The following is a 26,120-nucleotide window of genomic DNA, read 5'->3' as shown; positions in this document are numbered from 1 at the left end:
GTACACATAAACAAACAACTTCAGATTCTGCACCGAACTGTCAATGAAAAACGGGTGACTCTCGTTCTGATCCATTTTAGTGAGGTTGGAAAGAAAGTTTATCTGTGATTCATGACGCTTAAACGGTTTAGGTAAAGGAGTGTATACCTTTATTGTATATAAATGCTTCTATTCTGTTCCACAGCTAATCTATTTTGACGAAAATGGGAATTCAAACACTCCATCTCAGTCACCCTGTGGCTCAGGTCAACGTCAACGGTGGGAAACGTCAAAGCGCAAATCATCTACGATTTTACAATTGTTGATAGACGACGTAGCAAACCACAGCTTTCTGTTGCGTTGTTTCAGGTCAATACATATTCTGTGAATACAATCAGTATATTTGCCAGCAGTTTTTTCGAACCACAATCCAAATGAATCCAAACGAGGTAGTGTATATTTCCAACATTCCCAAGCAAACATCGCTGGCGGAGCTGCAAAGCTTCTTGCGGTCCTCAGGAACTGTGATATGTGGTGCTTTTATGCGTGAAAATCGAAATGACTGTCGCACAAAGATTGCTTTCGTGCTGTTCGAAAACGAAATTCAAGCCGCGGAGGCTTGCAATTTGGATCAAACTTTGTTTCACTCCCACCGGTTGAGCGTACTGCTTTCGAACGATGATCGTAAATTTTGTGCAGGCTTCACGATTGCCATCCAAAACACATCCTCCGGTAAGCAAACTAGCAGAAAGCTAACCTTAACTCTTCTTCAATGCATGCTGATTAATACTTACATATGTGTGTGTGTTTCATTAGATACGAGCGAGGAAGATCTTTTTGAGGCATGTTGTAGGTACGGAAATGTGGAAGCCGTTCAAATACCGACCAATTTTTATGCTTTCGTCGGTTTCACCGAGCGCTCCGCAGCGCATGCTGCGCAACGCAAACTTAATAACAGCATCCTGAAGAAACAGAAAGTATCCGTGAAGGTACTAGATGAAGATATGCGTGTTCGGTTGGAAGATTTGGACAGCTTCAAGTCTCCCCGCGTCTACAATGAGCTGCTGCGTGCCAAGCAAAAGTATATCGCATCCCACAGCCAGAAAAATGAGCGGCCTGTGCAAGGATTTAATTCGAAACCGGCAGAGTCCGGACGAATGGAGACATCCATGGACCATGATCTGCAAAATCTGCAAAGACATGCTCACGATGCAGAATGGAACTCATTCGAGCAAAACGACGGTGACTATCGTGACGGTGGCGACGATGACTGGTCGCCGAGCGACTGTGAAATTGTTGATCCTTCGGCTGAGGGGGATGATGGTAGTCTTGATTACGGGTGCGATAATCAAGAGTACGACGACACAGCGGTGGTCTATCGCAAGGAGTTGAAGTTTGGCCGTCCACGATCCACACCAGAACATGATTTTATGGGTAATGAAATACGAAAGGAAACAACCAAAAGCTCAGTTTGGAGATACTCATGGTCCACTAATACTATCGATATTTTTATACACCTTTTTCAGTTAAATTCGAGAATGTTCCACGTGAGGTGTACGAGGAAGACATGGCCATCTACTGTCAACAATATGGAGCGATTGTGAGCATCGAAAAAGGATCCTGCAGTTCACGCTATCACAAGTACTATTTGATAACATACGCAGAAGAACAATCCCAGCTTGAGGCCATCAAGTACTTTCGGCAGCAGGTGGAACTATCTGGAGTCGTTTGTACCATTTTTGCAATGATTCCTGGCGAAGCGCTTCAGCCTTTACGCTCGCGGTGTGTGTTGATTAATTATTTGTCGTTCCGTAAGTATTAAAGCGTACCCTGGTAGCGTTTTTTCACCAAACCTTTTGATGTGATGCTTCGAGCCGATGAAAACTTGTTTATTGTTGTTTTATTCTGTAAATTTTATCTGTGAATTTTTATATAAAATATGTTCTATATATATTTATCTTTTCAAAGACATTCGCTATGAAGACATAGCGGAGGCGTTCGCTAACATAGGCGACGTAGTACATGTTGAACGCAGGATATACAACTATGGTCCGACAATCGCGCACTTTCGTCAGACCATTAGCTTGGACGAAGCGTGCGGTGTAAATAATATTGCTGGCAGCCCGATCATTGTAGGACCGGTTAATAAAAAAATGATCAAACAATTCACCACCCAGGCACCTAAGTTCAAGAAGGCATTAGCGAAGCAATTTAAGGGTATGCCGAAGAGTGACCAACTTGCTGCAATCGAAGCAAAAGAGGCAGAGGAACGCAGAGAGAATATTGTTATTAGGACGGCCCACAATCCATACTATCACAATCCTGACCCTTCAAAGTACAGTCATGAAGGTAAATTTTACACTATTGTAAATAATCCCACCAGAAGAAGAAGGAAAAGCAAGTAGCAACCAGCTAATGTATGTATCTTTTCGGGTTATTTTTACGTACAGTGGCTCTCTATAATTGTCCCAAAAGTGTCACGTTCTTTGAGTTGAAGAACTACTTTCTACGAGCGGCGAATGTACTAGCCATGCGCCACGAACCGAGTCAGTTCGCTCCATCCACTTGGAAGGTGTATGTAAGTTTTGGTAACTATCTAGATGCGTTCCGTGCCGTTCGACTGCGCGGAAAGATAAGTGGTGAGTTTGTTTATAAGCATATCGCCGCTGAAACACCAAGGCTGGACAGTGCTGAGGTGGTCATGGTCACAATTAGCGCTGGTAAGTCATTGAAACGGTTAGTTGGTATCTTTTACTCGCATTTGATTTCTATGAGATTAAGATGATCTGATGATCCTTTCCAATCCTTTCACAATTCTATATTATCCTGTACAAATTAATGTTTGGTGTCCGACAGAGGAAAGTTTTACTGTGGCACGCGTGGGATCGCGATTGGCTAAGTATGGCGCAATTAATTTCGCGGAGCAGATAGGCAAAAACAAATTCATCGTCATCTACCGCGATTTTAAGGCTGCACAAAAATCTTGGGCTTCCAAAACAATCGACGGTTACCCTACCGAAATTTGCAGTAAGTTACTCAATATTTCCCGTCGAAACTGCATTCATTGAGCGGCAACAGGACCCGGAAAAGGGCACTGTTTGAACACAAATGTCGCCAAATGTTAATTAGATTTAATAATGCAACGTTTGCAGGCACGCATAAGTTTATCGCACAGAGTGGTACATCCACCTTCGCTCTGCTGTCAAACGTGTTGGCTGAGAGCGAACCAAGTGCATCCAGTTCGGCTGCAGGTGAACCAAAATCGCAATCCCCGGAAAAATCCACGAAAGCAGAGATCAGAACGGTTCCCGATCACAAGGTGACGGGACAGGAAAAGAAACAACCCATCGAAGGTTTGACAATCACCGTACGGCAGCAGCAGGATACCTCAGCAGAACCGCCCAAAGCGTCAAGTTCATCGGCTTCCATCACACCGAAGCAAGAAGATGTGCCAGAACCAGAGACTTTCTCCTGCCCTGACGATGATCTGCGTAGTGTTATCGAAGAAAAGCGTGAATCTAATGCAAAAATGAATGAGTTGGAAGAGATGGAACGCATTATAAAAGAAAAGGAAGAGGATATCAAACGGCGGCTCAAGCGTTTAGAAAAGGACGAAGCTAGTGTCACCGTGGCAATGCTATTGCCTTCGGCGGGCCGCTCTCGATCGCCCAAAGACGACCGTGCCAGAGGTTCGAGCATCACCAGTCGTCACAGCGGAAGCACACGTCGTTCTCGATCACCAGTCACAAAAAGCGACGGCTCAACCGGACACCAACGGTCAGCGCCAGTACAAAACATTAGTAGCATCACACCGATCTATGCTGGTGCATCAAATGTGGCGGGAGCCACCAACCCCGAACGAGGTACATCTCCATCGGATCTACTGGCACACGAGCGGTTCGTGCAGATACGGTCAGAAAAGATTGCCATCTCTCAGGAGCTAGATTCCCTGCGCCAACGATTTTCATCTCGAAAGAGCTCACGAGTGGATGCCTTGGAAAGCCGTCTAGCCGTTTTGGAACGTGAGCAGCGGGACCTTCAAATTCAGTTGGAAATCAAGCAACGGTTTAGGCTGCCACACGACGTATCGTATTTCGTTGGCACATCGTTCGATAGGACTCCATCGCCACATTCGAAGCAGCCCCGTGCCAGCTTTTCGCGATCACGCTCCCCATCGCGTTCGCCTCATCGAGCGATCGCGCGCAGACTTTCACGTTCGCAATCACGCTCCCCATCGCGTTCGTCTTATCGAGCGATCGCGCGAAGACTTTCACGTTCGCGATCACGCTCCCCATCGCGTTCGCCTCATCGAGCGATCGCGCGAAGACTTTCACGTTCGCAATCACGCTCCGCATCGCGTTCTTCTCATCGAGCGATCGTGCGAAGACGTACACGTTCTCGCTCACGAACCCCTCGAGGGAGATTGCAGCCGAACAGAAGACAGCAATCGCGTTCGCAATCACCCGAGGCTTCTAAAAGACGTCGGACCAGAACAAAATCACGATCACCGTCGCCACGTCGACCAGATTCGATGGCAAGGGAAATGTACAGTATTGGAAACTTCAACCATGCTCATGGCAAACATAGCGTCTACGTTGGGAATATATCACGGCAGGTTACCAGAGGCGAGCTGGAATCAATTTTCGATCGTTACGGCAAAATAGACACCATCGATTTTGAGCGATTTGCTCGATATAGAGAAGTTTACATTGATTACCTTGCTCGTGAGGACGCATTCCGTGCACTGGAGATGAACAACACGAAAATAGGAGGTCGCAGACTACGCATAGCATTCAACAGTGAAAAACCTTCGAATAGAGAGGGTTACACTCTTTATCTCATACCCAAACACCGTAAGTATCCATCGTGCAGTCGTACCCAAGCGCAATCTACAAATGCGTTCCTAATGCGTGCTGAGCTCACACCGCGAGCCCATAGCATGTTAGAAACAGCGAGGATGAACCAACCTTTGTCTCCTTCGATTCCACGTTTCGTTCTCTTACAGCGGTCTCAGAGCTGACGATCTACCAAACATACGAATCCTACGGTGACATCGATTTTATCTGGTATCCCGACGGGTCCATATTCTGTACTGTATCGTTCCGAAGATCCGAAGCTGCCACCGATGCACTAGAAGTTAGAGAACTTATCGACGGCAGCAAGGTGAATGCCAAACCGTTTAGAGATCGAAAATGGTAATCAATGATAATCCGGGACTGTTGTAGCCCATTGAAATTAACGCGTTAATTATTTCATCATTTTAATGAAAACATCATTGCAACGACACAGCTTCTAGTAGCGTTTCGCTGCTGATAAATGGAATGTTGAAGAGCAACAGCAAAATAATAAATACGGCTCGGTCCGTTTTTCTAAGATTAAAAAACAAAACTACAAAATAAGTAGTATGAACACACCCTAAACAAAAGAAGGAGTAACATTCTTAACAAAACAAGATTTATCTGATGTAAAAAATCAAGATAACTAAAACCAAAAAAACAACAACAAAAACGTAACTATGCAAGAGCAACTCTTGTAAACAAAAATCGTGGAAAGAAGGTCGAAAAAGGTACAAAACAGTATGCAAAAAACACTGTTGTTTTAAGCTATGTAATGAATTTTGGTCACTTAACCCATCCTTTTGTTGTGATATTCATTACAAGATCGTAACGAGAGACCCTTAGGCTTTTTTTAAATTTTTATTCATTCACATTCGCTGCTGGATCGCAATAAGTATGCAGTAGCGTACTGTAATAGACGAGAAGTTGGTTTATGCTACTTCCTTTTCTATCGATCCTGGCAGTAATACGAGGGAAGTAGAACAATGCTGCGTTTTCTTCGCAATTGCAAAATGCATTAATTGTACTTTGACTCTAACTATGGGGCATAGATGCAAGGTTGTAAATAATGCAATCATTCTTTGTATTTGCGCGGAGAGTCACTCGAAAATACGATGTTACTTTTGCTATCATTACTTATAATATAATTTTGAGTGTTCGAGATTCTTGCTTATCAGTTTTAGATTTGTTTGCAGATCTTGTTGGAAAAATGTACTCAAGTTTGGTTAGGTTAAAAATGTATACATTATAGAGTCAAATTGTTAAAACACAAGCTGCGAAAGGATATATTGGCTCTGATAGATTAAAATTTCCGTTGCGTACGATACTGCTTTTGTTGCATGACAAAACATCTGATTCGATATTCTGAACGCATTGTGTGACGAAAGCGAATAGCCCTTGTAAATGCAGATGACTAGTTCAGATGATAACGATTCGGAACGTAAATCAAATCTTGTCTCTTTAGCTACACTCTGGAAGCGCTCCAAGGAAGTGGAATAGCTACTCCTTTTTTTATATATCGATGATTCTTTGTCACAACCAACTCTGGTTAAAGGGCACAGTATCAACAACAGTAAAAGGACATGTAATAAGGGATAATGGAGCATGAGATTAAATAACTGAGTTAAATAAATAGCTCAATAGAGAGTCGAAAAACTCGTGACGAGATTAGCAAAGTTAACACAAAACCTGAGGCATCTAATGGATAGAGATCGAGCACTTTGTGGTTTAAAAACACACGAGGGGACCGTACAGAAGATACCGTTTATCGCAACCAGGGGCAGTCGACCTTTCGGGAACTCACTTTCTAGAGACTTTTGATGTGCTTGGACCGTTTCACCAGAATGCTGCAGGCCGTTAGACCGTTAGAAAACTTGCCTAACTCGGATAGGTACAACATCTGGCGTGGAGCGTCAATTTTTTGAGCCAAAATCTAGATACATCGAATACAGAGGAGGAAAAGAAGGAAGACGCTACAATTAGAAACCACCGCTGCCAGCTTACGTCACCTTCATAGTTTATCGCACCTGGGCCGAGACTGGAATTTCTTCAGTGGACCTCGTAACCAGCGTCCCATTAACGTACAGCACGTTGGCCGCCGTTTCTTCCGTAAGCGTAAGCGTATGGTAAGTGTAGGTAGCTTCCCGTTCGATGCGCTTTAGTATCTCCTGCGATTCCTTGCTGCGGCTCACACATAAAACATCGGTTCCCCCCATGGACACGTAGTACTTCAAATGGTGATGTTCAGTAACCTGTGCGAACAAAAGCAGAGGGGTTAGCCGTTGACAGCGGATCAATGCGGAAGTTGAATCGAAATGGGCATCGGCATCCGGATGACGTGCTCATTGAGCAGTAAAAGCCGAAAGCTTAATTTACACAATGGAAATCTGTTATTGGTGAACACTAACACTTCGCAAGCTAAGAATGAACAGGTTCAAACAAGCGTATAAGCAACGTACAGTGGCTAGCGAAACAAAGTTTATCATTTGAACGTTTCAATAAATTGCAAAAAAAATGAGTGTATTTACTTTCTAAACCGCTTCTCAAATGTGTTGAATGTGTTAGTTTAAGATTCTAAGTGCAAAATAGTAATGATTAAATTACATTTCGAATTATTCCCGGTGTAGTGGCTCAGCCATTTGCAATCATATGTGAATTTGAACGATTTAAAACACTTAGTTAAAAATAATGACTACTTTTTCTAATTCAATGTTTAAATTCTATCACGTTATTGCGCTGAGTAAATAAATTAAAAATTATGGTACTATAGTTAATAAGTAACTGATTTTACTTAAAAGTAAATTTGGTTATTTAATAGCTACAATATAATTTTTCTTTGTCGTACTGTTCAAAATGCAGAATTAAGGGTAAGTAACACGCGGTGAAAAACTTTCACAACACACTGGTTGTTTTCTTTAGTTCTTCAATTTGTAAGATGACATAAACCTTGAAGGAAAAGGAGAGTTTAAAAACATTTGACAACAGTACCGATAAAATAAACAAAGTATTTGACGATAAAGATCGGTCATATCTGATCTGCTGGGCATAAAAAATCAACCAAATCGAATAGAAAAACGTTAAATCAACATGTCAACACCCAACCTATGACTAGCAGTGAAAACAACTCAGCTAAAACATCAAATAGATGTATGATAAGCATTTTCTGTGTACATCATCCGACGTAGAGAAGATGATGCGGGCAGATCTGGTCAAAAAGTTAACTAAGGCAAATTCGAAAAAAAAAACCATGTTCAACCATGTCATCAGCATGTTTCAACTTTTTCTTCGTTCTGAAAAACAGTGATCTAGGGTACAACTGATCAACAATGTTATATGAGAGTTGTAGCAAGCACTGCATGACAATATTAAAGCGTTTTGGCAATTTTGTTTGAGAGCAATGGCGGAAAGTAAACTTTGTTTTATCCCACAGGAATTTGGGTGGTCGGAATCCCTCGGTCTTAAACATTTCGTTTGTACCAATGACCACAAAATACAATATTAACAGAACGTGTCTTCTGTTTTCAAACGATTTATGATGGATTAAAACTAATTTTTCATCCTTTTGTATTAACAAATCTTGTTTTGCTGGAATCTAGTGAAAACAAACACAGCGGTTTATTACGGGAATTTGTCATGGGGTTTCGATGAAAACTTAAAATCGAACTTATCGAAATCAACTAAACTAACCTAATAAACTATCACAATTTAAAACATGCAGTAACATCCAAACATTAAGTTGCGTCCGACTAACGTGAGTACGTGCGTTAAGGAACTTGCTTTAACTGCAGCCAAAGAAAATGCAAAAAAATTAGTGAAGCAGCAGCAGTGAACGAAAAAAAATGAAAGTGCAAATAAAAAGTGCACGCTTTATGGCGTTTTTCTTTACAGTAACCAATGGAATAAACGCCATAAGAGCGTTGCGCATGCATATCGTAGCAAAAAATGTGACGAATAAAACCGTCAATAAAAAAAAACAATAAAACAAAACTAACAAATAATTTGTTTAAACTGGTTGCGCTGTTTTGAGAAAGTATTTGAAAATGTTGTAGTTAATCAACCTGAATGACTCCACAGACTAAATCCAACGTAATAGGATTCGCTACATCATTTACGTCTTCTACCTATGTTACAGTAGTGAGTAGTGCACGCCACGTGGTGCACGTGCGAAACCGCAAATCGACATTTATGCAATCCGCGGATCAGAAGGGAATGCGAGGAAAGAGTGTAAGGTAGAAAGATTAAGGTGGTGATAAAAGAGAGAAAAGGAGAGGAAGAAAGAGAGAAGTACGAGTGAGAGAGCATAAACATAATTGGAGAGATTGAGGTGAAATGACAACAAGCGTTTCGACAAAAGATCATCAATAATGGAGCTATCTAATGGAATCGATCAATCACAATTCCAACACAACGGGCGATCTATTAGCCAGGAATCTTCCATCAGAACCACACATACGTACACATACACACACTTAAGTTAGGTTGTAATTTACGTCAGTCAAATGATCATAAATGCGCTAACATTCGAACATTCCAGCGGCTTACGTTGTATGTACACTAATGATCTCGTCTAATGGAAATGTTTCATGATTTTTGCCATTCAAATCTCTGCAACCACGAGGTGGCGGAAAAAAGAAAATAAAAAGGTAACTCTAGAGTAACCAAAAGGACGATCGATACGGAATCAGTTATAGGATGTAGTACTATTTACATAAGTTCCAGGTGGATAGGGGATCCTACCTTAATCGGCACACAAGGATACTCCGGAAAGGCAGCTGCAACGGCTCGTGCACCGGCTTCATTTGTCCACTTACTGAGCCCTACGAAAAATTCTCGCCCTGTAAACAGGACATCGCCACCGTCTAGTTTGGCGTTTGGGTCGGCTATCTCAGCCAACGGAAGATCCAGCTCCTTTTTCAGAACTGCTCGTACTGCTTCGACCTGGGAGAAGAACAAATCCAAAAAGGATAAAAAGGGGTAAAGTACTTGTAAAACAGTTGACGTGTTTATGCGTTTTGGGTGGGTTTTGGCCACCGTTACTAACTTCCTGCACCCGATTGGGATCGCCAGGGCGACAGATTAGCGCTATTCCATTACAGACTACGGCGCAGTCTTCTACGAACGGACATTCGGGTAAGCTTTCATCCGGTGGTAATTCTATCACGTCTAGTCCCAGGTCTCGTAGCATTTTCACATAACTCTCGTGCTGCAATTTGGCCTCTTCTAGATCGATTTCACCACGTGTCCGCAACGACAGCGGGATGCTGAAGGATCATGAAACGTTGATAAAGCAATGAGCGTAAATTATTTCATTTTCTGGAGAGCCAAAGCGATTGAACCAAAATCGTCCGACCAATCGCTGAGATTGGCCAACACCCATCATACTACGGTCAATGGGCAATTTGATAGAAGTTGGACGTTAGCCATTAATTACAGCAGAGTTGGGGCGGCACGTTGAGCGCTGGGTCACATAATACCAGCGCAGAGAGGAATGACACTGTACAGAATCATAAACACCTACCGAGCAGTTATTGCGTGCGTATAACGGAAAGGTGACGCCATCGCAGCCAATTGTCGCGTTGGTCAAATTAGTACGGATGATGGAAAATTCGGTAAGGCAGCGACTGGGAGTATTATGAGCACATTCAACACAAAAGCATTTGCAATGCTACAAACTACTGTGTTACGGGAGCTGGAAAATTGCGCTGGGGAAACATGAACACACAAAACCAAACACACATCTACCGCAATCGTTGCACGCACCCACAAAAGAACACTTTCACGACATCAATCGATTAGTTGCGTGGAATCTGCACGCACGTATCCGCCAGTGATGGTAGATTCTAAATTATGTTAATGCGAATCGGCGGCGGCCAGGCATCCGGGCCACTGCAAGTTCGTTTATGTATTGTTAGCGAGCATGACAGAACGGCCGCGATGTTTGGCGTGTTGAGGACGAGTAAGCATACAGGGTGGCTCTTCGATGTTGTGGCTTTAAAGATAACGAATGTTTCAATCATATCTGAATTTGTTTGTAATAAATATAACTGGAAGTCAACGTAAAATATGTTCCGGTTCGAATTTTCACATTAAGGTTACATATTTTATAGTATTAAGATGAAACTACTGTAGATAAAATAAGGGATCACTTTTATATACGCGGATAGGGAGCACTCTACTTTGGGTGTAACGCCCCGCAAAGGCGCCGTAACGCTGTAACGTCAAATAAAGTCAACTCAAAAGCAAGCGAGTGTGTGTTGGTGTGAGCTCTGTCCGGTGCCATTTTTCGGATGTCTCTGACGGATGTGAAGTGTGAAAAATTGTGCGCTTTCCGAGGCAGCTATTGACGGGAAACACGAGTGTTAGGGATCGTGAAAGTGAATTTAGTGGCTCGCAGAACTCGAAAACCATCGTCATGTCGGATCGTAAGTGTCGTATAGGGTTAGTTTAGAGTATGTGGAAGGGAATTTTTAAGTTTACTACTGGCGATGTAGGCATGATATCGAAACATGTAGGCTTAGTGGGCGCCATGGCTTTTTTGCGGCGGCGGCTTATGGCGTCGTCCATTTTGAAAATCAAAGCCAGCATCAAAGCATAAACCGTATTCGCGGGTAAAAGTGTGGATTATGTTTCGGCCGGATTTTAAACTGATAAATATCCATGTGATCCGACAGAGATTGCTTCGATGACTGAGGCTACGACCATTTTCCGTCCATGTTATGTGTGATTTTTTTTTCCACTTCTGTGACAGAATACGGCGGATACGGCGGGCAGGATTACGGCGGTGGCCCGGTTCAGTTCAATGTGCCTCCGCCACCAATTAACCAGAATTTCAGCCAGCCTCCTCCGATGAATAAATTCGGCGGTGGCGCCACCGGTGGCTACGGACAGCAGAGTTCCGGTTCTGTTGGCGGTGGCTACGGTGGACAAAGTGGTAAGTGAGCCGCCGCTATCATGTAAACAGGGCAGTAGCGTCCCCGTGCTGTGGGAGCATTACTGAGGGATCACTGGTAAACATCTCAAGGACACTCGGATCGGTACAAAATTGTAAACGAGCAAGGGACCGGGATGTAATATTCTAGTGCTTCGATAGTTAGTTATCGCATGTAAAAAAAAACATATCCTAAAACTATGTCACATTTTGTCTCAACCAAACCCCCTGCAGATTACAATAACGGTGGCGGTGGACGTGGTGGCAACAGTGATGGTGGGTACGGCGACGGCAATCGGGGAGGCAACAGTTTTGACAGAAGAGGTGGTAACCAAACCGGCGGCTACAGGTGAGCATCGTTCGTTAGATCGTAGCGATAATAAATAGAATTTATTTCTATCGTCCTTTCCTTCCCTTTCCGGAAGTAGAATACTCACAATCCTTTCCAGTTTCGAGTGTTTTGAATCAATCGGCCCGATGGTGGTTGGTTAATCTCCAATGTTAGAGTATGTTTGCTGTTTTGTCCATTTACACAAGAACTTTAATGTTTCAATTCAAATTCAATAAATTACTCTTACGAACCTCTCTTTGAGTCCCTATTTGAAGGCTAACTCTGGCTGAGGAGTACGCAACTTCTAAAGGTGTGTTCCACGTTCCAAATGATAGTTTGTGGAAAATATGGTGACATGCGTTGTTCATGCACGATTTTGTTATTTCTCTAAAACAGCGTAAAAGTATGGATTTTTTTCAAATATTTTGTAAACATACATCAACGAAGCAAACGGGTTAATGTTAAAAACCTGAACTTATGAATGATTTAAATTTAACTGATTAGTGTTCGAAGTCGTAACTATCCCACACTATCTCTTAAACCAGCTAACACTGAATTTTAAATGTTATTGAATAAAACTCGAAACAACCAAATTATTATTTTTGCAACAAACCAAAAGTACCACCACATACATATGTTACAAATGCAATGCAACAACGGCGACGTAAACAAGATTCATATACAACTCATTTCTACCTCAATTTCTACCACCATTACCATTATTTCTACAACCAATTCTACTCCACTCTGTGTGTGCGTGTTCGTGCGATCAACAACAAATATGTAACGAAATGGTGTTTGGTTTCATGTGTTATAGCAGTGGCGGCGGCAACAAGGGTGGTTATAACAAAGGTAAACACCGAGCGACTGTTCGGTGAAAATATTATTTTTTCACTGTTCTATTCTATTATTTTATATAGTCAATACTACTTTAACATGCTACTGTTACACTAGTGCACCCTGTGCCGAAGTAAAACGACGAGAAACAAAAAAAAGAATAGGAAACAGAGAGTGAACAAAAATGATGAAACGTTTTCGAATTTAAACCTCTCTTTAACTGGCCGGCACTTAATCCGTGCCACTGCTGATTGTGCTCGGGTTGCCCGATAGTCTCACAATAGCCAGCATCTCTTGTTAGTATCATTAGGATTAGGCAGCTTTGTTTGAAATATTTAGTCCGATAATCATTTAACGACAGGAAAACGTCACCTTCTTACTCAACAGGCGCGAATTAGAAAACCCCTTCCGGGATCTCTCATTCTTTCATGCTTGCGGCCTGCTTCGTTTTTTTCACATCGGGACACATCCCCAGCATGATGCCGTTCGGGAATGTTTGTGGATGACGTTAGCGAGAAATTTGATTGACAAAACGGATTACAGTATATCACAATCAAATCGACCTGGAAGATGAAGAACAAATAAAATAATAAAAGTTTAAAAAAGCCTATAGGATTTTGACAAACTATCCGCGGAGAAGCACAGCGCTTGTTACAAAACGACCTAAACGTTAAATTGTCTGATTTCTGCAATGGCTACGACTTTCGATTGCTTTGATGATGTCTAGGGATCGATGGAGATTGCTCATTTTTGAAACATCATCGTTTGATTCGAGGAGAAGATTGTATAAAGTATTTGTTTTACGTTTTTATTGTTTTTCTGTTGCTTTTGTCATGGTCAAATGGCTCTCTATCAGCATTACTTAAATTGGACAATTTTATCAATTCTTTGTATCAAAGCATGTTCGCGGTGCAATCGAAATTAACCTTTTTCCACTGTGTCCATCGTTCTCAGCATAGTTTTTGTTTGGTTTCGCGAAGCGGTATAAGCGAAGAGAACGTGAGGCTCACATGGTTTAGCTTGAATGGCGGCAAACATCGTCCGACGAACAGTTTAAAGGGCTGGGAATTTGTTGGTTCCGTTACTGGTCACTACTGTGTAAGAGAGTTGTGTTTCGCCCTGCCTCGATCGTGGGTGTGCATGGCAATCCGTCATTTAGCAGTCGTTATGTTGTAGGGTAACAATATACAAACACAAATCATGCGTTAAAATCAGAAGGTTTCAAAGCGTTTCGTAGTTAAATCGCAACAAATAACGAAAAAAGCGTAATATCGTAAACGAGCGTAAAAAGGAGAGACTGTGTCGTTATTTTTAGTAGCCGATCGAACCATAGAGTGTACTAATGGAATGCGGTTGCATATGCGTTTTGCATCTCTTCCTCTCTTTATTTTTCCTGCACAACACCCACACCACACTTGTTGTTCCGTGCGCCTATCGTCTCAGGAAGCGATGGAGAAATGGTCACTCAGGAGGACACGATCTTCATCCAAGGCATGACACCGGAAACGACGGAAGAGGAGATAGCTGAACGTTTCGGATCAATCGGTGTGATTAAGGTAGGCGCTTGTTTTTCGGATAATTCGCTTGTAACGCGTTTCAAACATGTATCTTTTATGTTTGCCTTTCGTTAGCGGGACAAGCGCACTCAGAAACCGAAAATATGGATGTATAAAGACAAAGAAACGGGGAACATGAAAGGTGAAGCGACGGTCACATATGACGATGCTAGCGCTGCACAATCCGCTATCGGTTGGTTCGACAACAAGGAATTCAACGGATCGGTAATCAAAGTGACGTTGGCCCAAAGAGTTAGCACCTGGCAAAATAAGGGAGGCAGCCGTGGAGGCTTCAACAAGGGCGGCGGCGGACCTGGCGGTTACGGCCGGGGCGGTGGAGGTGGTGACCGCGGTGGTGGTGGAGATCGGAGTTCCGGCTTCAATCGCATGGGAGGCGATCGGGACGATAGTCGATCCCGGCCTGGTGGTGGCGGTGGACCCATGGGAGGTGGTGCAGGCCGTGCTGGGGGTGGAGGCGGAGGTTTCGGTGGCGGTGGTGGCCAAGACCGCGAGGGTGACTGGAATTGCGGCGATTGTAACAACAAGAACTTTGCCTGGCGCAACGAGTGCAATCGTTGTAAAGCTCCGAAAGGCGACAGTGCTGGTGGCGGAGGTGGCGGCTTCGGTGGTGGTAATCGCAACGGTGGTGGAGGAATGGGTGGTGGAAATCGCGACCGAGGATCGTTTAGCAACCGTGGCGGAGGTGCCGGCAGTGATCGTAGCTTTGGTGGCTCTAACCGCGGAGGACGAGATGGCGGTGGTTCGGGTGGATACGGCGGAGGTGCAATGCGCGGAAAGTAAGTCCTACGTTTGCTCACTAACCAGTCGGTTGGCTGTTTTTCATTTTTCTAATGTTATGTTCTATTTTTTGCAGTGATCGTAACAACCGCAATGATCAACGACAACGTCCTTACTAAGTTTGATTCAAAACAAAGTTCTATCGACGAGCAGATCAACACATAACACTGTCATCCCATCAGAAGTGGATGTCAATAGTGTACTTTTTAAATGTAATCTATCAATCATCATCACCATCACGCCAGAGCTACGAAGACAAAACCTAGGCCGCATAATAACCGCGCTGAAACGTTGAGTCACTGTGAAATTTGAAGAGACGTTGAACTTCCCACGTACATCCTTAACGACGCGTCCGTCTGATTTCGATCATCCTTTTGGGTTTTGTGACCTCGTGTCTGCTTCGATACTCGATTGCCATCCAGTGTTGCAGCTGGCTTTATTCTGCAGCAGAGTGAATGCTGTAATTGCCCGGTATGCTGCGAAAGAAGGCATACAGCGATGAGCACCATCTACACTGAATTTGGCGTACAGCACCACTTTTGCTCTCGATGGTGCTGCTGTACCTAGCAGTACCGTACCCTATTGTATGCGTTAATTTCCAATTGTAAATTACTAGCGCGTGTACGTTTAGTTGTGCTTCTCGTGTAAAGTTAGCTGGGATAGTATTGATCGCAGAAATTTACTGGAGCCCTCGGCTGCGAAACTCGATTAGAAAGCAGTGGCATTTGTCAGTGTCAAACATAGGCACAACGTAAGCGTAAACTACCAACACACAATCCACTGCTACCGGAGATACTTTCCTCGCGAACGCGCCAGGTAGAAGTTGCATGTGAAGTTGTATCAAGATAATGTCCACCGTCCTCCAGATCCAACTGGTCGCAGGGGAGGTATACCACTTAAACTAATGAAAGAAATAAAAATTGTCTTAAACTCAAAAACGCGGTGAATGCTTTTATGGTGTGTGGTCCATTTTCAGCACATTTTGCTCCAAACTCGTTCCATAATCCAAGATTCCAGTAAACATAGTTTTTTGTTCTATTCCTTTTATTGGACGCACCCAATAAACATCTTTTTACCATTATCACTATTATAATTATTATCATTACCATGTTTTGTATCGATACTCTCTATATGTACAATAATCACACTAAACTGTTTGTTAGTAGTACGTACGTATAACATATTTTGTTTTGCCCAAGGAAGAAGAGACATTGTAGCTGGAATTGAATGGAAAAACTAGAAACATTTTGTCAAGCCCGCAACAATGAAGTCGTATCCTTTGATGCAATCCGCATCTTGAATCGAACACCAGCAGCAACAGAAGTACGAAAGGTAAACAAAGCTAAAAGCTATGCAAAACGCATATGCTACTTTGTTCTGCTTGCTTCAAATGTAGAACTTAACTAGCGCGCTTGCACCTGTGGTGGGATTCTTAAACACTTCTACAATTCCAGCAGCCGATTTTGTTCTTGAATGGCGTCTTTTCACAAGTAGCTCACACCTGTACCTCACACTCAACTCCAAGACATTTCTAGACACAATCTCACCCCATAAAATTGAGCTTAGGAAAATTGTATTCTTCTGTCCTTTTTTGGCTTACGCGTAAGTACACAGTACCATCATAGTTCAGATCAACCTTTTAAGAAAAGGGCGACATTTCTCCTCACGCGTTTTGCTACAATCGTAGTTTTTGATAAAATATTATAAAATGGCTTAGCTTCGTTTTGTACGTAAATTATTGTGAGCAGGCGAGAAGCTAAACAATCAAACAAAAATAATAGCAAACCGTTGTGCTATTGTTCTCATTCTATTGGCGGGCAGCAAAGTGATGTACTTCTGCACCGATACCATGTGCAAAGAAACGTTATATGAACAGTGAACGATGGTAGTCCCAAGGGTCGTTAAATGTATGATTTTAACCGTTTTGTTTGTTTGCTCGTTAGCAGTTTTGTTTGCTTTATACAGAATTTGGCAATGCGGTTCCCTACGCTTTTACTACATTCCGATCGCGATCTCCGCAGCATGTCAAGCGAAAACAACTAAAGCTGTTTTTGCTATTTCTTTCTCTCTTTTCTCGACCTGCAAGTTGGACACAATTATTGCACTTTCATTGGCATAAGCATCGCGGATTCCTGGGTTTCCAAGAGTTGCTTGGATCGGTCATACACTCCCATACACTATGGTTGACGGTCTCTTCGAGTCAATCGAAGCTTGTGTCGCAGCTAGGTTGGCAACGGTTGGTAATGCCACTGGGAGTTGAACTATGAGCTTGTTCGCGGTGTTTTCGCTGGAATGATAATTATTTTATGAACGGATTCACCAGCTGCGACGCGTCATGGTGGTGGTAGGGATTCCATGTATTTGCTGTTGGCGCCGGTGCCTGCTGCTGAGCTTGCTGTTGAGCTTGCTGCTGAGCTTGCTGTTGTTGCTGCTGTTGCTGTTGCTGTTGTTGCTGCTGTGGGGTCGGCTGTGGTCCTTGTTGCTGCTGTTGCGAAGGTTGTTGCTGTTGCTGCAGCTGGGCGGTTGAAGGTTTCGTATCCACGAGATCGTTCTCGCCGCTACTGTTCGGATTGATCGAATGTATCGACGAGTAGTGGCGTTTCAGGTAGAGCTCCGAGTTAAAGTGCTTCTGGCAGATGGGACAGCAGACTGCAGTCGGATTGTGTATCAGCCGCATGTGCTGCCGAAGATTGGACACGTTTGAATAAAGCCGTGAACACACCGGACAACACCGGGGCGTTAGACAGTTGGCTTTATCATCCACCGATCGGTTGCTGTTTCGGCTGGTGCGTCCCTTGCTCTTGTCACTGCCCCCATTGCCACTACTGCCACCGTTACCGGCTCCACCACCACTGCCACTGTTGTACTTTAGGCTTTGCTCGGAGTTGACCGAGATGTTGTCGAGTGATTTTTCCATCCAACTACTGTCGTCCTCCGATTTGTACTCATGCACATTATGCTCATGGCCATGTCCACCGGAACCACCGGGTTGGTTTGCCCCCGCTCCGGCCCCGGGCGGAACTGCAGATGGTGGGAAACCAGCTGAAAAAACGCATCGCAACAGTTTGTTAGCATTCATCATTCCTGCTCGGTGGCGGTGGCGTGACCCTACCGTTGCCCATCGGGCCCATGTGTGCCGCCGCCATCGCGTTGTTGCGAGGATTATTCTTTTCCGAATAATTATCCATGCTACAGTACGTTGGCGAATGGTGTGTCGGAGCCTCACTGTCCAAGTACTCTACCATTTCCACCTTCGGTTCGACGTTTGATACTGCAAAGGAACATCGCTCACATTATAGCCCATGTATGGCCTCAACCGACCACGGTCTTAGGTACTATTACCACTTCCGTCCTGTGCACCGCCCGTCATCGAGCCGTCCGGCCCTGTCTTGACCCGTTTGATGTTGAGCACAGACGAGGCTGATTGTATATCCGTGACGTCCGCCCGCTTTCGACAAAATTCGTCCAACATTTGATCATTTTTGTCGTCCCGGCGTAGACATGCCACGCCATGGTCCGGGCCTGTTGGGATTATCAAATCCGCCTGCCGAACGAGAGATGCTCTGGTCAACGGAGATAGAAAGTGGGAAAAAATACAACGCAAACCCATAAACAATCGGAAATACCAAACAACGCAGGAGAGTCCAACATCGGAGTCTCCTTAGTCGTTTGGTGGACCGGTGTGCTATGGATTTGGAGCCGATCTTGGGCACATACGTTGTTTTCTTTGCTCAATCCACGAATTTGCAACCCTTCGGCAGTTTTGATGAACTCCTTTAGGTTTTCGTTGGTGATGTGCACCTCGCCCAGATACATGTACTGTAAAATAGCCTTCAGAACATCGTATTTCACGTCGTTCATGAAAAACACTGGATGCGGGGAGGGATTTTTCTACAAATAAAAAACGAACGAAGCAACGAACACCGGTGTTAGTTTCTCGTGCTCCATCTTTTGTTGTGACCTTGGTTGATCTCGATGTTCTTTGTATTTACCTTCAGAAGTTCCTTGAAGTAGGGACTGCACGCAAACAGCACTAATTTGTGCGCGGTAAGCATTCGACCCTCGCAGGCGAACGTTATGTCCACCAAATCGTCCTCCTCGCGAAGCTTTTCGAACTGCGTGCTCACGTTCTTCTGAAAGTTGTTCCATTTCAGATAGAACAACTCGTCATTATTGACGAACGATTTATCTACCAACCCGGTCGACATCTCGATGCCTCCCGGTGGCGGGTGTGTTGTTATTCGTTCCGTCTTCTGTCTAATGCCTTCTTAAACGACCTGCCGTAAACAGATACACCACCGAAACGCGTGCCGTACCGCAAACCCTGGCAAACACCAATCCACACAGAAACTACACTGGACAACTACTGCTCCAAAGAAAGTGCCTTTCGGGGGCCTGGGCATGCGATGATTTTGTTTCGCGCGTGAACAACACAGGTCTTTCTCGTTAAGCGTTGCGTTTTTCTTGCACCATAATGCCGAATCAGGAGCGTTGTGCTCAAGTTGGGCGGGAGCTTTTCGTAGGAGAATTTTCACACTTTACAAACCGCACACCAGGCATCGATTTTCAGTGCAAAGACACCTTTCGAACGGGTACGCCAGCTAGAAACACCATTTCTTCGACGAATTAAACCATTAAAAGTAATTAGTCTCTTTTTTCGTATGTATTTTTGTAAAATTGACAATTAACTGTCATTAAAGGTACGGTCGATGCCGTTCGTGCATTAAGAGTACGGCCAATGCTGGATCCAAGTCAGCCGCCCGCCCGTTCGGCGGAATTTTGAACAGTGACTTTTCGGGCGGCTAATGGCGAAGACTTAAAATAATTTGAGTCAAAATGTATTATGCACAAACTAAACTGAGTGGAAATAAAAATCAATTACATTTTACTCTTCTTAAAGCGTTACAACTTGCTGCGAAAATGTTGAATACAGTAAAAACAACAGCCGCGCTCACGGGCACAAATCAAGCAGCCGCTACTCGAATCGAGCACTGAGTTTACCAGGGGTGTGCGTTGAGATTGGGACTGTTTGTAACACACAAAAAATGTTTATAAAATTTTAATGCGATTTTCTATTTTATTCAAAGTATGTGCCATCGCTAGCTATACATTTCTCCTATCTCTCTGCTAAATCATGGATTCCCAGACGAAAGAATTCTTCGACTTTTCAAGTAAACTAATTGGTCATCCCATTTCGAGTTCTTCGTAGAAAAACGAAGGGCTGCTCAGCCAATACGTGTCCCATCGATGAAAATGAATGATATTCGGAAAGAACCAAGTCTGGTGAAAAAGGCGGGGAGGGATAGCAGCTCCCATCCAAGTGATTTGATAGTATCCTGAAACATTTTTGTTTTTTGGAGCGCCTGGTACTTGATTCCACGGCCTACTAGGCGCCTCCATTGTAAAAAACTGGAACGGCTTTTTGGTCGTTTTCGATCAATGCATGGTTCAAATTGATCATTTGTTGTCAGTAGCGATCGGAATTAACGTTTCCATCAGGTTTTAGGAGCTTGTGAAACACCACACCTTTCTGTCCCATCAGAAAGTCCGTTTTTTGGAGTCCTTGGACACTTTTTTTTGTAAAGTCAAAATCGCCATTTTGAAACTTTTTAAACCACTTAAAGCACTGCGATTTTCCAAACACAAGTCCCGACAAGCATTTGGTGCGATTCCGAAGCAGTTTTCTTCAAAAGGAGCAGAAAAATAATAATCCCCGCAAAACATCATTTTCAGGCACAAAAGTTGACATAGTTTAACCCTTTCAATGATGGGTTGCAGATCGAAATAATTAATTTTGCGACCTGAAATCATTTACCTGATGTCAAAACAAGGTAATGATGAATGAACCGCTAAACTGGGAAGTCCAAATCGACAGGTACAGCCATCTTTTTAACAGTCCCAATCTCAACGCACACCCCTGGTAAATATTTCGCTAGACCGGTTTAACTGCGCTCGGCCTGAATTGATCATTTACTAAATATTTGGGAAAAGAAGCCCACTTTTGAGTAAAATTTGAGAACAAATGTCTCCTGAAATTCATACAAACAATCCTAATTTAGTTTGCGTGTTCTGATATGAAAATTCCTAGTCTTATTTAACAATTGTCGAACAGACCGATGCTCTGTTTTAATTTTAAGCACGAGCTTAAAGTGCGTGGTATTCCATCCACTATGAAAGGTTATAGAAATAATTTTCTCTCCTCTAAAACGCATTGCTGGTTAATATATTACACGATCAACGTTCTAATTCTGTATGCTATACTACTGTGGCTAAAAAATATCGAGAATTCGCGTATCACTTGAAAAATATTTCTTTATTCTTCTAAATCTATGCCATTGGCTTTAAAATAGTTCCTACTTTTTCTCCACTAGTTACAATTTTTTAGGAATAGCCTTTAGCACATTCTTCGTTTCGACTCCTATCTCAACCATTGACTGTAAAAGCGGTGTCCACGGAGCGGTCTCATGAGTTTAGCCAAGTTACATGGTGCTAAGTTAGGCGAATACGGTGGTTGTGGAACGATATGGGTTTGCAACGATTGTTAAACCAACAATTGTCTGCCCAAAAATCCGTTCTTTTTTGGCGCATAGTTTTACGTAAACCACGCCTAACAGTCACATAGTATTCTTTGGCGACAGTTTGCCTTTTGGGAAGGAATTCATAATGCACCAAACCCCGACGATCGAAGACAACTTACCGTTACCGGTTTCCGTTATTTTTTTGGCCTGCTTTTGACGTAAAGATGGTTCATGGGCTATCACCGGAAACTATTAACTATAGAAACAGGTTTATTTCTCCTGTTTCTCAGACTTGAGTCACCGTCACTCCTGTTGAGTCACCGTTGTCTGTGTTCCGCGCATCTTCGTACTCTCGGTTAGATTTGTACTTATCAGTTGCCGAAGAAATGGTACTTGTTCGCGTTACGCACAGATTACGCAGTATTTGCGATCAAGTTGGTGCATGCGGAACGAGCTTATAATCTTTGAAATTGCATAGCATTCTCATAATTGCCTTGTTTAGGTATTGCCTGTCCCGTCCGTTGGGGAAGGCCCTGCATTTTTTCAACCCCTTGATCTAAAAACGACTTTTTCAAAGTCCTTCGTCACTGCCATTTTAAAACTACTTGACCGATACATTTCAAACTTGGTACACATGTTTTGCATATAAAATACCTCCCCACAAAGTTTAGTTAGTTTATTTTTTACATTAAGGGGGACTTAAAAAGAGCGAATTTTAGGTGGCCACCAACAATTTTAAAATAAAAAAAATAATTGGAGACTTTGGGTAAATTTTAATGGGTTTTGATTTCACATAATTTCCGACCGAGAGTGAACACCATAAATTGTTTTTCTTCTCTAAGATGGTCTGGGGCAAGCTCTGCCACCGACTTGTTTTTCAATATTTCCGTTTGAAATTAAATATTTTCAGAAAACATTATAGAATATTGCCAAAAGTATACTTAATAATCTACAAAAGATTTGAATAAATATGTTCAATCCATACATAAAAAATGTCTTTTTTACGCTGAAACTAACTAACCCCTACCTCAACCGTTTTTATGAATCATAGATCGCATAGCGTGCTTCGCCAAAAAATCACCGTTCGCTAACTTGATGACATCATTTTATATTTACCACTTTGAGCATCATTCGATTACATATAACTAATTTTTAAACGTTTCCTTTGCTTTTGATTGAATGCCATGACGTCTATTGCCGCTCGGTAATCCTTATATGAGTTGTAAGACTTAAAAATGGACGAAATGTTTTAAGGAATCGTGCCTTGTTCAAGATGCAATTATAGTAGATTTATTTATTTTAAAATATACAATGGTGCCTATTGCCTCTATAAAGGACTTTAGAAGACCGGCTACGCAGGAAAATTGCTGCTTTGCGATTGGTCGTCGTTTGGTGAGGGATTCGGCATTCTAAGTTAAATAATAACATAACTAATAAAAAAGCTAAAATAACAAATGAAGAAGCGCATATTCTTAATCGATGGCGAAATATTTGGAAGACACTTTACTTTTGAAGTGGAATAGCGAAATGTTTACCAAACGGCCCTAGTGCCACGATTCAGGCCCATTACCTTCCATTATGATTCAAGTTAGTATAGTAATATTATGTCCGTTCGAGAAAGTAGTATTTGCTCTTGAACAATTTTGCCAGTTCATCATACTCTGCGTACGGAGATAGTGCACTAATTGGTTCTAGCCGCTATTTTATTGATCTTGTTCGATTTAGGATACGTTATGCCCAAACCGCTCCTGTCTGTTGGATCGGTGCGTCGAAAACCCAGAACCGCGCAGCAGCCTTCATCATCGTTAGGTTTTTTCAGCGAAACGGGAAGAACCAGCGCCGAGGGTGGTATGCATATATACAGGAGGGCCCCCGCATCGTGTGTATAATTAGCGCGAGCGAGAGGGGCTTAAAAATTCCCCGGAGAACCGTATCGCTCCAAAGACATCGTTCTTCTCAAGTATTGCAAAATACGCAACGATCGGTCAGTATCCCTCGATCGTTCTCCGCGTGCGCTACAGAGTATCACAGCCAACAAGACAGGATGAACTTTTCGCGACAAGTCGTACTGCTTGCTACCGTTGCGCTGATTTGTGAGTGTGGCCAATAGAAACATGTTCCATTGCTTGCAGTTGCCTGTTAAGTGTATTCTCTAAGCAAAAGCCAATAAAAAACCATTTCCGATTGCAGGCTCGTCGGGGACCTGCGGAGCCGAGGCCACATGCGCCAACCCGAACGAACGATGTTTACCGATCGAGTACTGTTCGCCTACTTTGGCGAGCCCAAACAGGATTCATGACACGTTGGACTGGACCAAAAAACTGTGCAAACCGGTGGTGGCAATCACCGACGGGGATCACGTGTGCTGCCCGAAGCCAAAGATCGAGTGCAATTTGAACGGTGAACCGGGAGCGTGCGTCCGAAAGGCGCGGTGCAAGGCGTTGCGATCGGAAAAGGAATCTAGGCTGCTAAAGTCTTACGAAAAGTATCTTTGCTACACTTACAACGGTCAGGTAAGGCCCAACACAATTCCGGCTTGACTCTGCTCACGGCCATTTAGACCCGACCTGTGATTGATTGCGTACTTGTGTTTGTTGTTCAGAACTACTTTTGCTGTACGGACCCGCACTGTCAGATGCGCAAGAAGAAATGTGATGGCGATGATGTCGTAGTGAGGCCCCCAAAAACCCCGCGCATCGGATCGGAGTCCGTGTACCCACCGTGCGCCAAAGGAAAGAAGTTGGGTGCTCAGGTGCCGACAGCCTTGTGCACTGGTGGCCAATCTAAGAATGATACGATGTGCTGTGTGCCACCGAAAGTTCACCCGTTCATAGTCAATCCGAAGGCTGCCAAGCTGGCCAACATGAGTTGCGGAGTGCCAGGCATGATACCGAAGATCGCGAATGGGACCGCCGTTTTTCGCGGGGAATTCCCGTGGATGGTAAGCTTGCTGTACAGACCACGGGCGTCTTCGCTGTGCTCCGGCACGCTGATTCATCCGAGGTATGTGCTAACGGCGAAACACTGCGTTCGTGGTCGCGCGCCCCATACCGTGCGTCTCGGTACCCTCCGCTTGAGTGGATCCCGGAGCGGAGAACAGGATCCCGACGAGCAAGTGATTGCCGTTAACGCTCGCTACCCACACGAGTGGGCCGATATAGCGTTGTTGCGGCTGTCCAAAGAAGCAACGCTCGTGGAAGGCTTGGTACAGCCGATATGCTTACCGCTGTATGCGAAGCTGCTCATGCACTTGCCCCGTAACGTGATCATCGCCGGATGGGGACTGACGGAAAATGAGGAGGTCTCGGAGAACCTTCTAAAGGCGGACACTGAGGTTGTGCTGAAAGGGGACGATTGCGACAAGGACTACGAGGTGTGCACGCGACGGAACAGTGGCACTATTCACTGTCCCGGTGACTCGGGTGGGCCGTACCAAGGGTTGAGTGACTTCAATGGTGTCGGTAGATTCGTCCAGTACGCTGTCATCTCCCGAGGCTCCAGTTCCTGCCGCGAACCCGAACACTCTGGCAAAGGCGTAATGATAGGCTACTTTATCGACTGGATCCTACAACACATTCCTGTGTAATCTGGCCGACTCGAGAAGTATTCTGAGTTTTGAGGGCTCTGATGGAATTAGAATGAGTCGAATTGACTTCGACTCGTATCGATCTCGGCAAAACATACTCACTTTGAAGTCAATATACTTACGTTTAATACTCGACTATTTGTGATCGACACAAACACAGAACAACTCTAGACGTAAGCTTTATGAAATTATATACAAATCTAATCTACATTCTACCGTGGACAGATCTACAGTGAACAGTATTGGTTCTTTTCGATATTTTAATGTGTAAAGCGGAATATACAATAAAAGAAAGCTACCATTCGAACGGAATTGGACTGTCACTGGTTTCTGCGAGATGCGAGAAGGCAAAACGAAATGCGACTGAAGTGCCTATGAAATGTTAACTGCTTCAATCGCAATAAAATTTTCGAGAACATAACGATTCGCTATTTGTAGTGTTCGTTGCGGGTATACGCAAATTGGGCACTAATTCACAGTTGGAACTAATTGTTGCTAATTGGCTGAAATTACAATCACTTGAAGTTTTGTTTTTGTTTGTCGTAAGCTAGTTTGATGAACAATGAGTTCCCACGTAATAAGAGCTGAAAGCATTACATTTTCTTGGCCATTTACATTTTCGACAGGATTCAATTACTTTTTTATAATCTACCGAAAATTATATTTATTCAATTGCACATTTCTGTACTCCAAGTACGGTAGAGGGTTGGGAAGAATTCGGCCAAATTTTCCGATCAAATACTATGCCTGCC

At 43.5% G+C, this 26,120-nt stretch overlaps 5 protein-coding genes across 6 annotated transcripts; 3 read left to right on the top strand and 2 right to left on the bottom strand.

Moving 5' to 3' along the window:
- Positions 1–315: 315 nt before the first annotated feature.
- LOC128270377 (uncharacterized) lies at positions 316–7,545 on the top strand. The gene is made up of 8 exons (XM_053007776.1): positions 316–711; positions 796–1,413; positions 1,506–1,790; positions 1,948–2,328; positions 2,430–2,699; positions 2,836–3,006; positions 3,132–4,832; positions 4,985–7,545. Exons 1-8 carry the CDS (start codon positions 414–416, stop codon positions 5,176–5,178), a joined length of 3,918 nt encoding a protein of 1,305 aa, XP_052863736.1. The 5' UTR covers positions 316–413; the 3' UTR covers positions 5,179–7,545.
- On the bottom strand, positions 5,667–10,619 carry LOC128274440 (N(G),N(G)-dimethylarginine dimethylaminohydrolase 1). The gene is made up of 5 exons (XM_053012645.1): positions 10,333–10,619; positions 9,856–10,075; positions 9,552–9,752; positions 6,842–7,066; positions 5,667–6,747 (listed from the first exon to the last, which is right to left on the bottom strand). The coding sequence occupies exons 1-5, from the start codon at positions 10,371–10,373 to the stop codon at positions 6,622–6,624; spliced, it is 813 nt and encodes a 270-aa protein (XP_052868605.1). The 5' UTR covers positions 10,374–10,619; the 3' UTR covers positions 5,667–6,621.
- Positions 10,620–11,100: 481 nt separating this feature from the next.
- LOC128271261 (RNA-binding protein cabeza) lies at positions 11,101–16,187 on the top strand. 2 transcript variants are annotated; one of them, XM_053008712.1, is made up of 7 exons: positions 11,101–11,236; positions 11,563–11,745; positions 11,977–12,091; positions 12,894–12,925; positions 14,354–14,466; positions 14,542–15,263; positions 15,341–16,187. In XM_053008712.1, exons 1-7 carry the CDS (start codon positions 11,227–11,229, stop codon positions 15,381–15,383), a joined length of 1,218 nt encoding a protein of 405 aa, XP_052864672.1. In that variant the 5' UTR covers positions 11,101–11,226; the 3' UTR covers positions 15,384–16,187. The 2 variants fall into 2 exon arrangements, with proteins under 2 accessions (XP_052864672.1, XP_052864671.1); XM_053008711.1 differs by having other exon boundaries at positions 12,891–12,925.
- A 152-nt stretch (positions 16,188–16,339) lies between these two features.
- On the bottom strand, positions 16,340–19,472 carry LOC128272884 (broad-complex core protein-like). Its single transcript, XM_053010767.1, has 5 exons — positions 19,257–19,472; positions 18,982–19,155; positions 18,607–18,808; positions 18,377–18,535; positions 16,340–18,306 (listed from the first exon to the last, which is right to left on the bottom strand). The coding sequence occupies exons 1-5, from the start codon at positions 19,470–19,472 to the stop codon at positions 17,564–17,566; spliced, it is 1,494 nt and encodes a 497-aa protein (XP_052866727.1). The 3' UTR covers positions 16,340–17,563.
- A 4,354-nt stretch (positions 19,473–23,826) lies between these two features.
- Positions 23,827–25,368, top strand: LOC128270376 (serine protease grass-like). Its single transcript, XM_053007775.1, has 3 exons — positions 23,827–23,875; positions 23,973–24,295; positions 24,385–25,368. Exons 1-3 carry the CDS (start codon positions 23,827–23,829, stop codon positions 25,366–25,368), a joined length of 1,356 nt encoding a protein of 451 aa, XP_052863735.1.
- The last annotated feature ends 752 nt before the right edge of the window (positions 25,369–26,120 follow it).

The sequence above is a fragment of the Anopheles cruzii genome, chromosome 3 (genome assembly GCF_943734635.1).
Source record: "Anopheles cruzii chromosome 3, idAnoCruzAS_RS32_06, whole genome shotgun sequence".
Classification (NCBI taxonomy): Eukaryota; Metazoa; Arthropoda; class Insecta; order Diptera; family Culicidae; genus Anopheles; species Anopheles cruzii.
This window is presented reverse-complemented; position numbering and strand designations above follow the sequence as displayed.

Bases quoted from the DNA above. Each gene is read 5' to 3' on its own strand.
- LOC128271261 (XM_053008711.1), top strand. The intron at 12,926-14,353 runs GTAAACACCGAG...CTATCGTCTCAG, and splicing joins CAAGGGTGGTTATAACAAAG to GAAGCGATGGAGAAATGGTC. The intron at 15,264-15,340 runs GTAAGTCCTACG...TATTTTTTGCAG, and splicing joins GGAGGTGCAATGCGCGGAAA to TGATCGTAACAACCGCAATG.
- LOC128270377 (XM_053007776.1), top strand. From the start codon at position 414: ATGAATCCAAACGAGGTAGTGTATATTTCCAACATTCCCAAGCAAACA. The intron at 2,700-2,835 runs GTAAGTCATTGA...GGTGTCCGACAG, and splicing joins CATGGTCACAATTAGCGCTG to AGGAAAGTTTTACTGTGGCA. The intron at 4,833-4,984 runs GTAAGTATCCAT...GTTCTCTTACAG, and splicing joins TTATCTCATACCCAAACACC to CGGTCTCAGAGCTGACGATC.
- LOC128274440 (XM_053012645.1), bottom strand. From the start codon at position 10,373: ATGGCGTCACCTTTCCGTTATACGCACGCAATAACTGCTCG. The intron at 9,753-9,855 runs GTTAGTAACGGT...TTCTTCTCCCAG, and splicing joins ATCCCAATCGGGTGCAGGAA to GTCGAAGCAGTACGAGCAGT. The intron at 6,748-6,841 runs GTGCGATAAACT...CGATGTATCTAG, and splicing joins AAATTCCAGTCTCGGCCCAG to ATTTTGGCTCAAAAAATTGA.
- LOC128270376 (XM_053007775.1), top strand. From the start codon at position 23,827: ATGAACTTTTCGCGACAAGTCGTACTGCTTGCTACCGTTGCGCTGATT. The intron at 23,876-23,972 runs GTGAGTGTGGCC...TTCCGATTGCAG, and splicing joins TGCTACCGTTGCGCTGATTT to GCTCGTCGGGGACCTGCGGA. The intron at 24,296-24,384 runs GTAAGGCCCAAC...TTTGTTGTTCAG, and splicing joins GCTACACTTACAACGGTCAG to AACTACTTTTGCTGTACGGA.
- LOC128272884 (XM_053010767.1), bottom strand. From the start codon at position 19,472: ATGTCGACCGGGTTGGTAGATAAATCGTTCGTCAATAATGACGAGTTG. The intron at 18,536-18,606 runs GTAATAGTACCT...GTTCCTTTGCAG, and splicing joins CGGTGCACAGGACGGAAGTG to TATCAAACGTCGAACCGAAG. The intron at 18,307-18,376 runs GTAGGGTCACGC...GCGTTTTTTCAG, and splicing joins CATGGGCCCGATGGGCAACG to CTGGTTTCCCACCATCTGCA.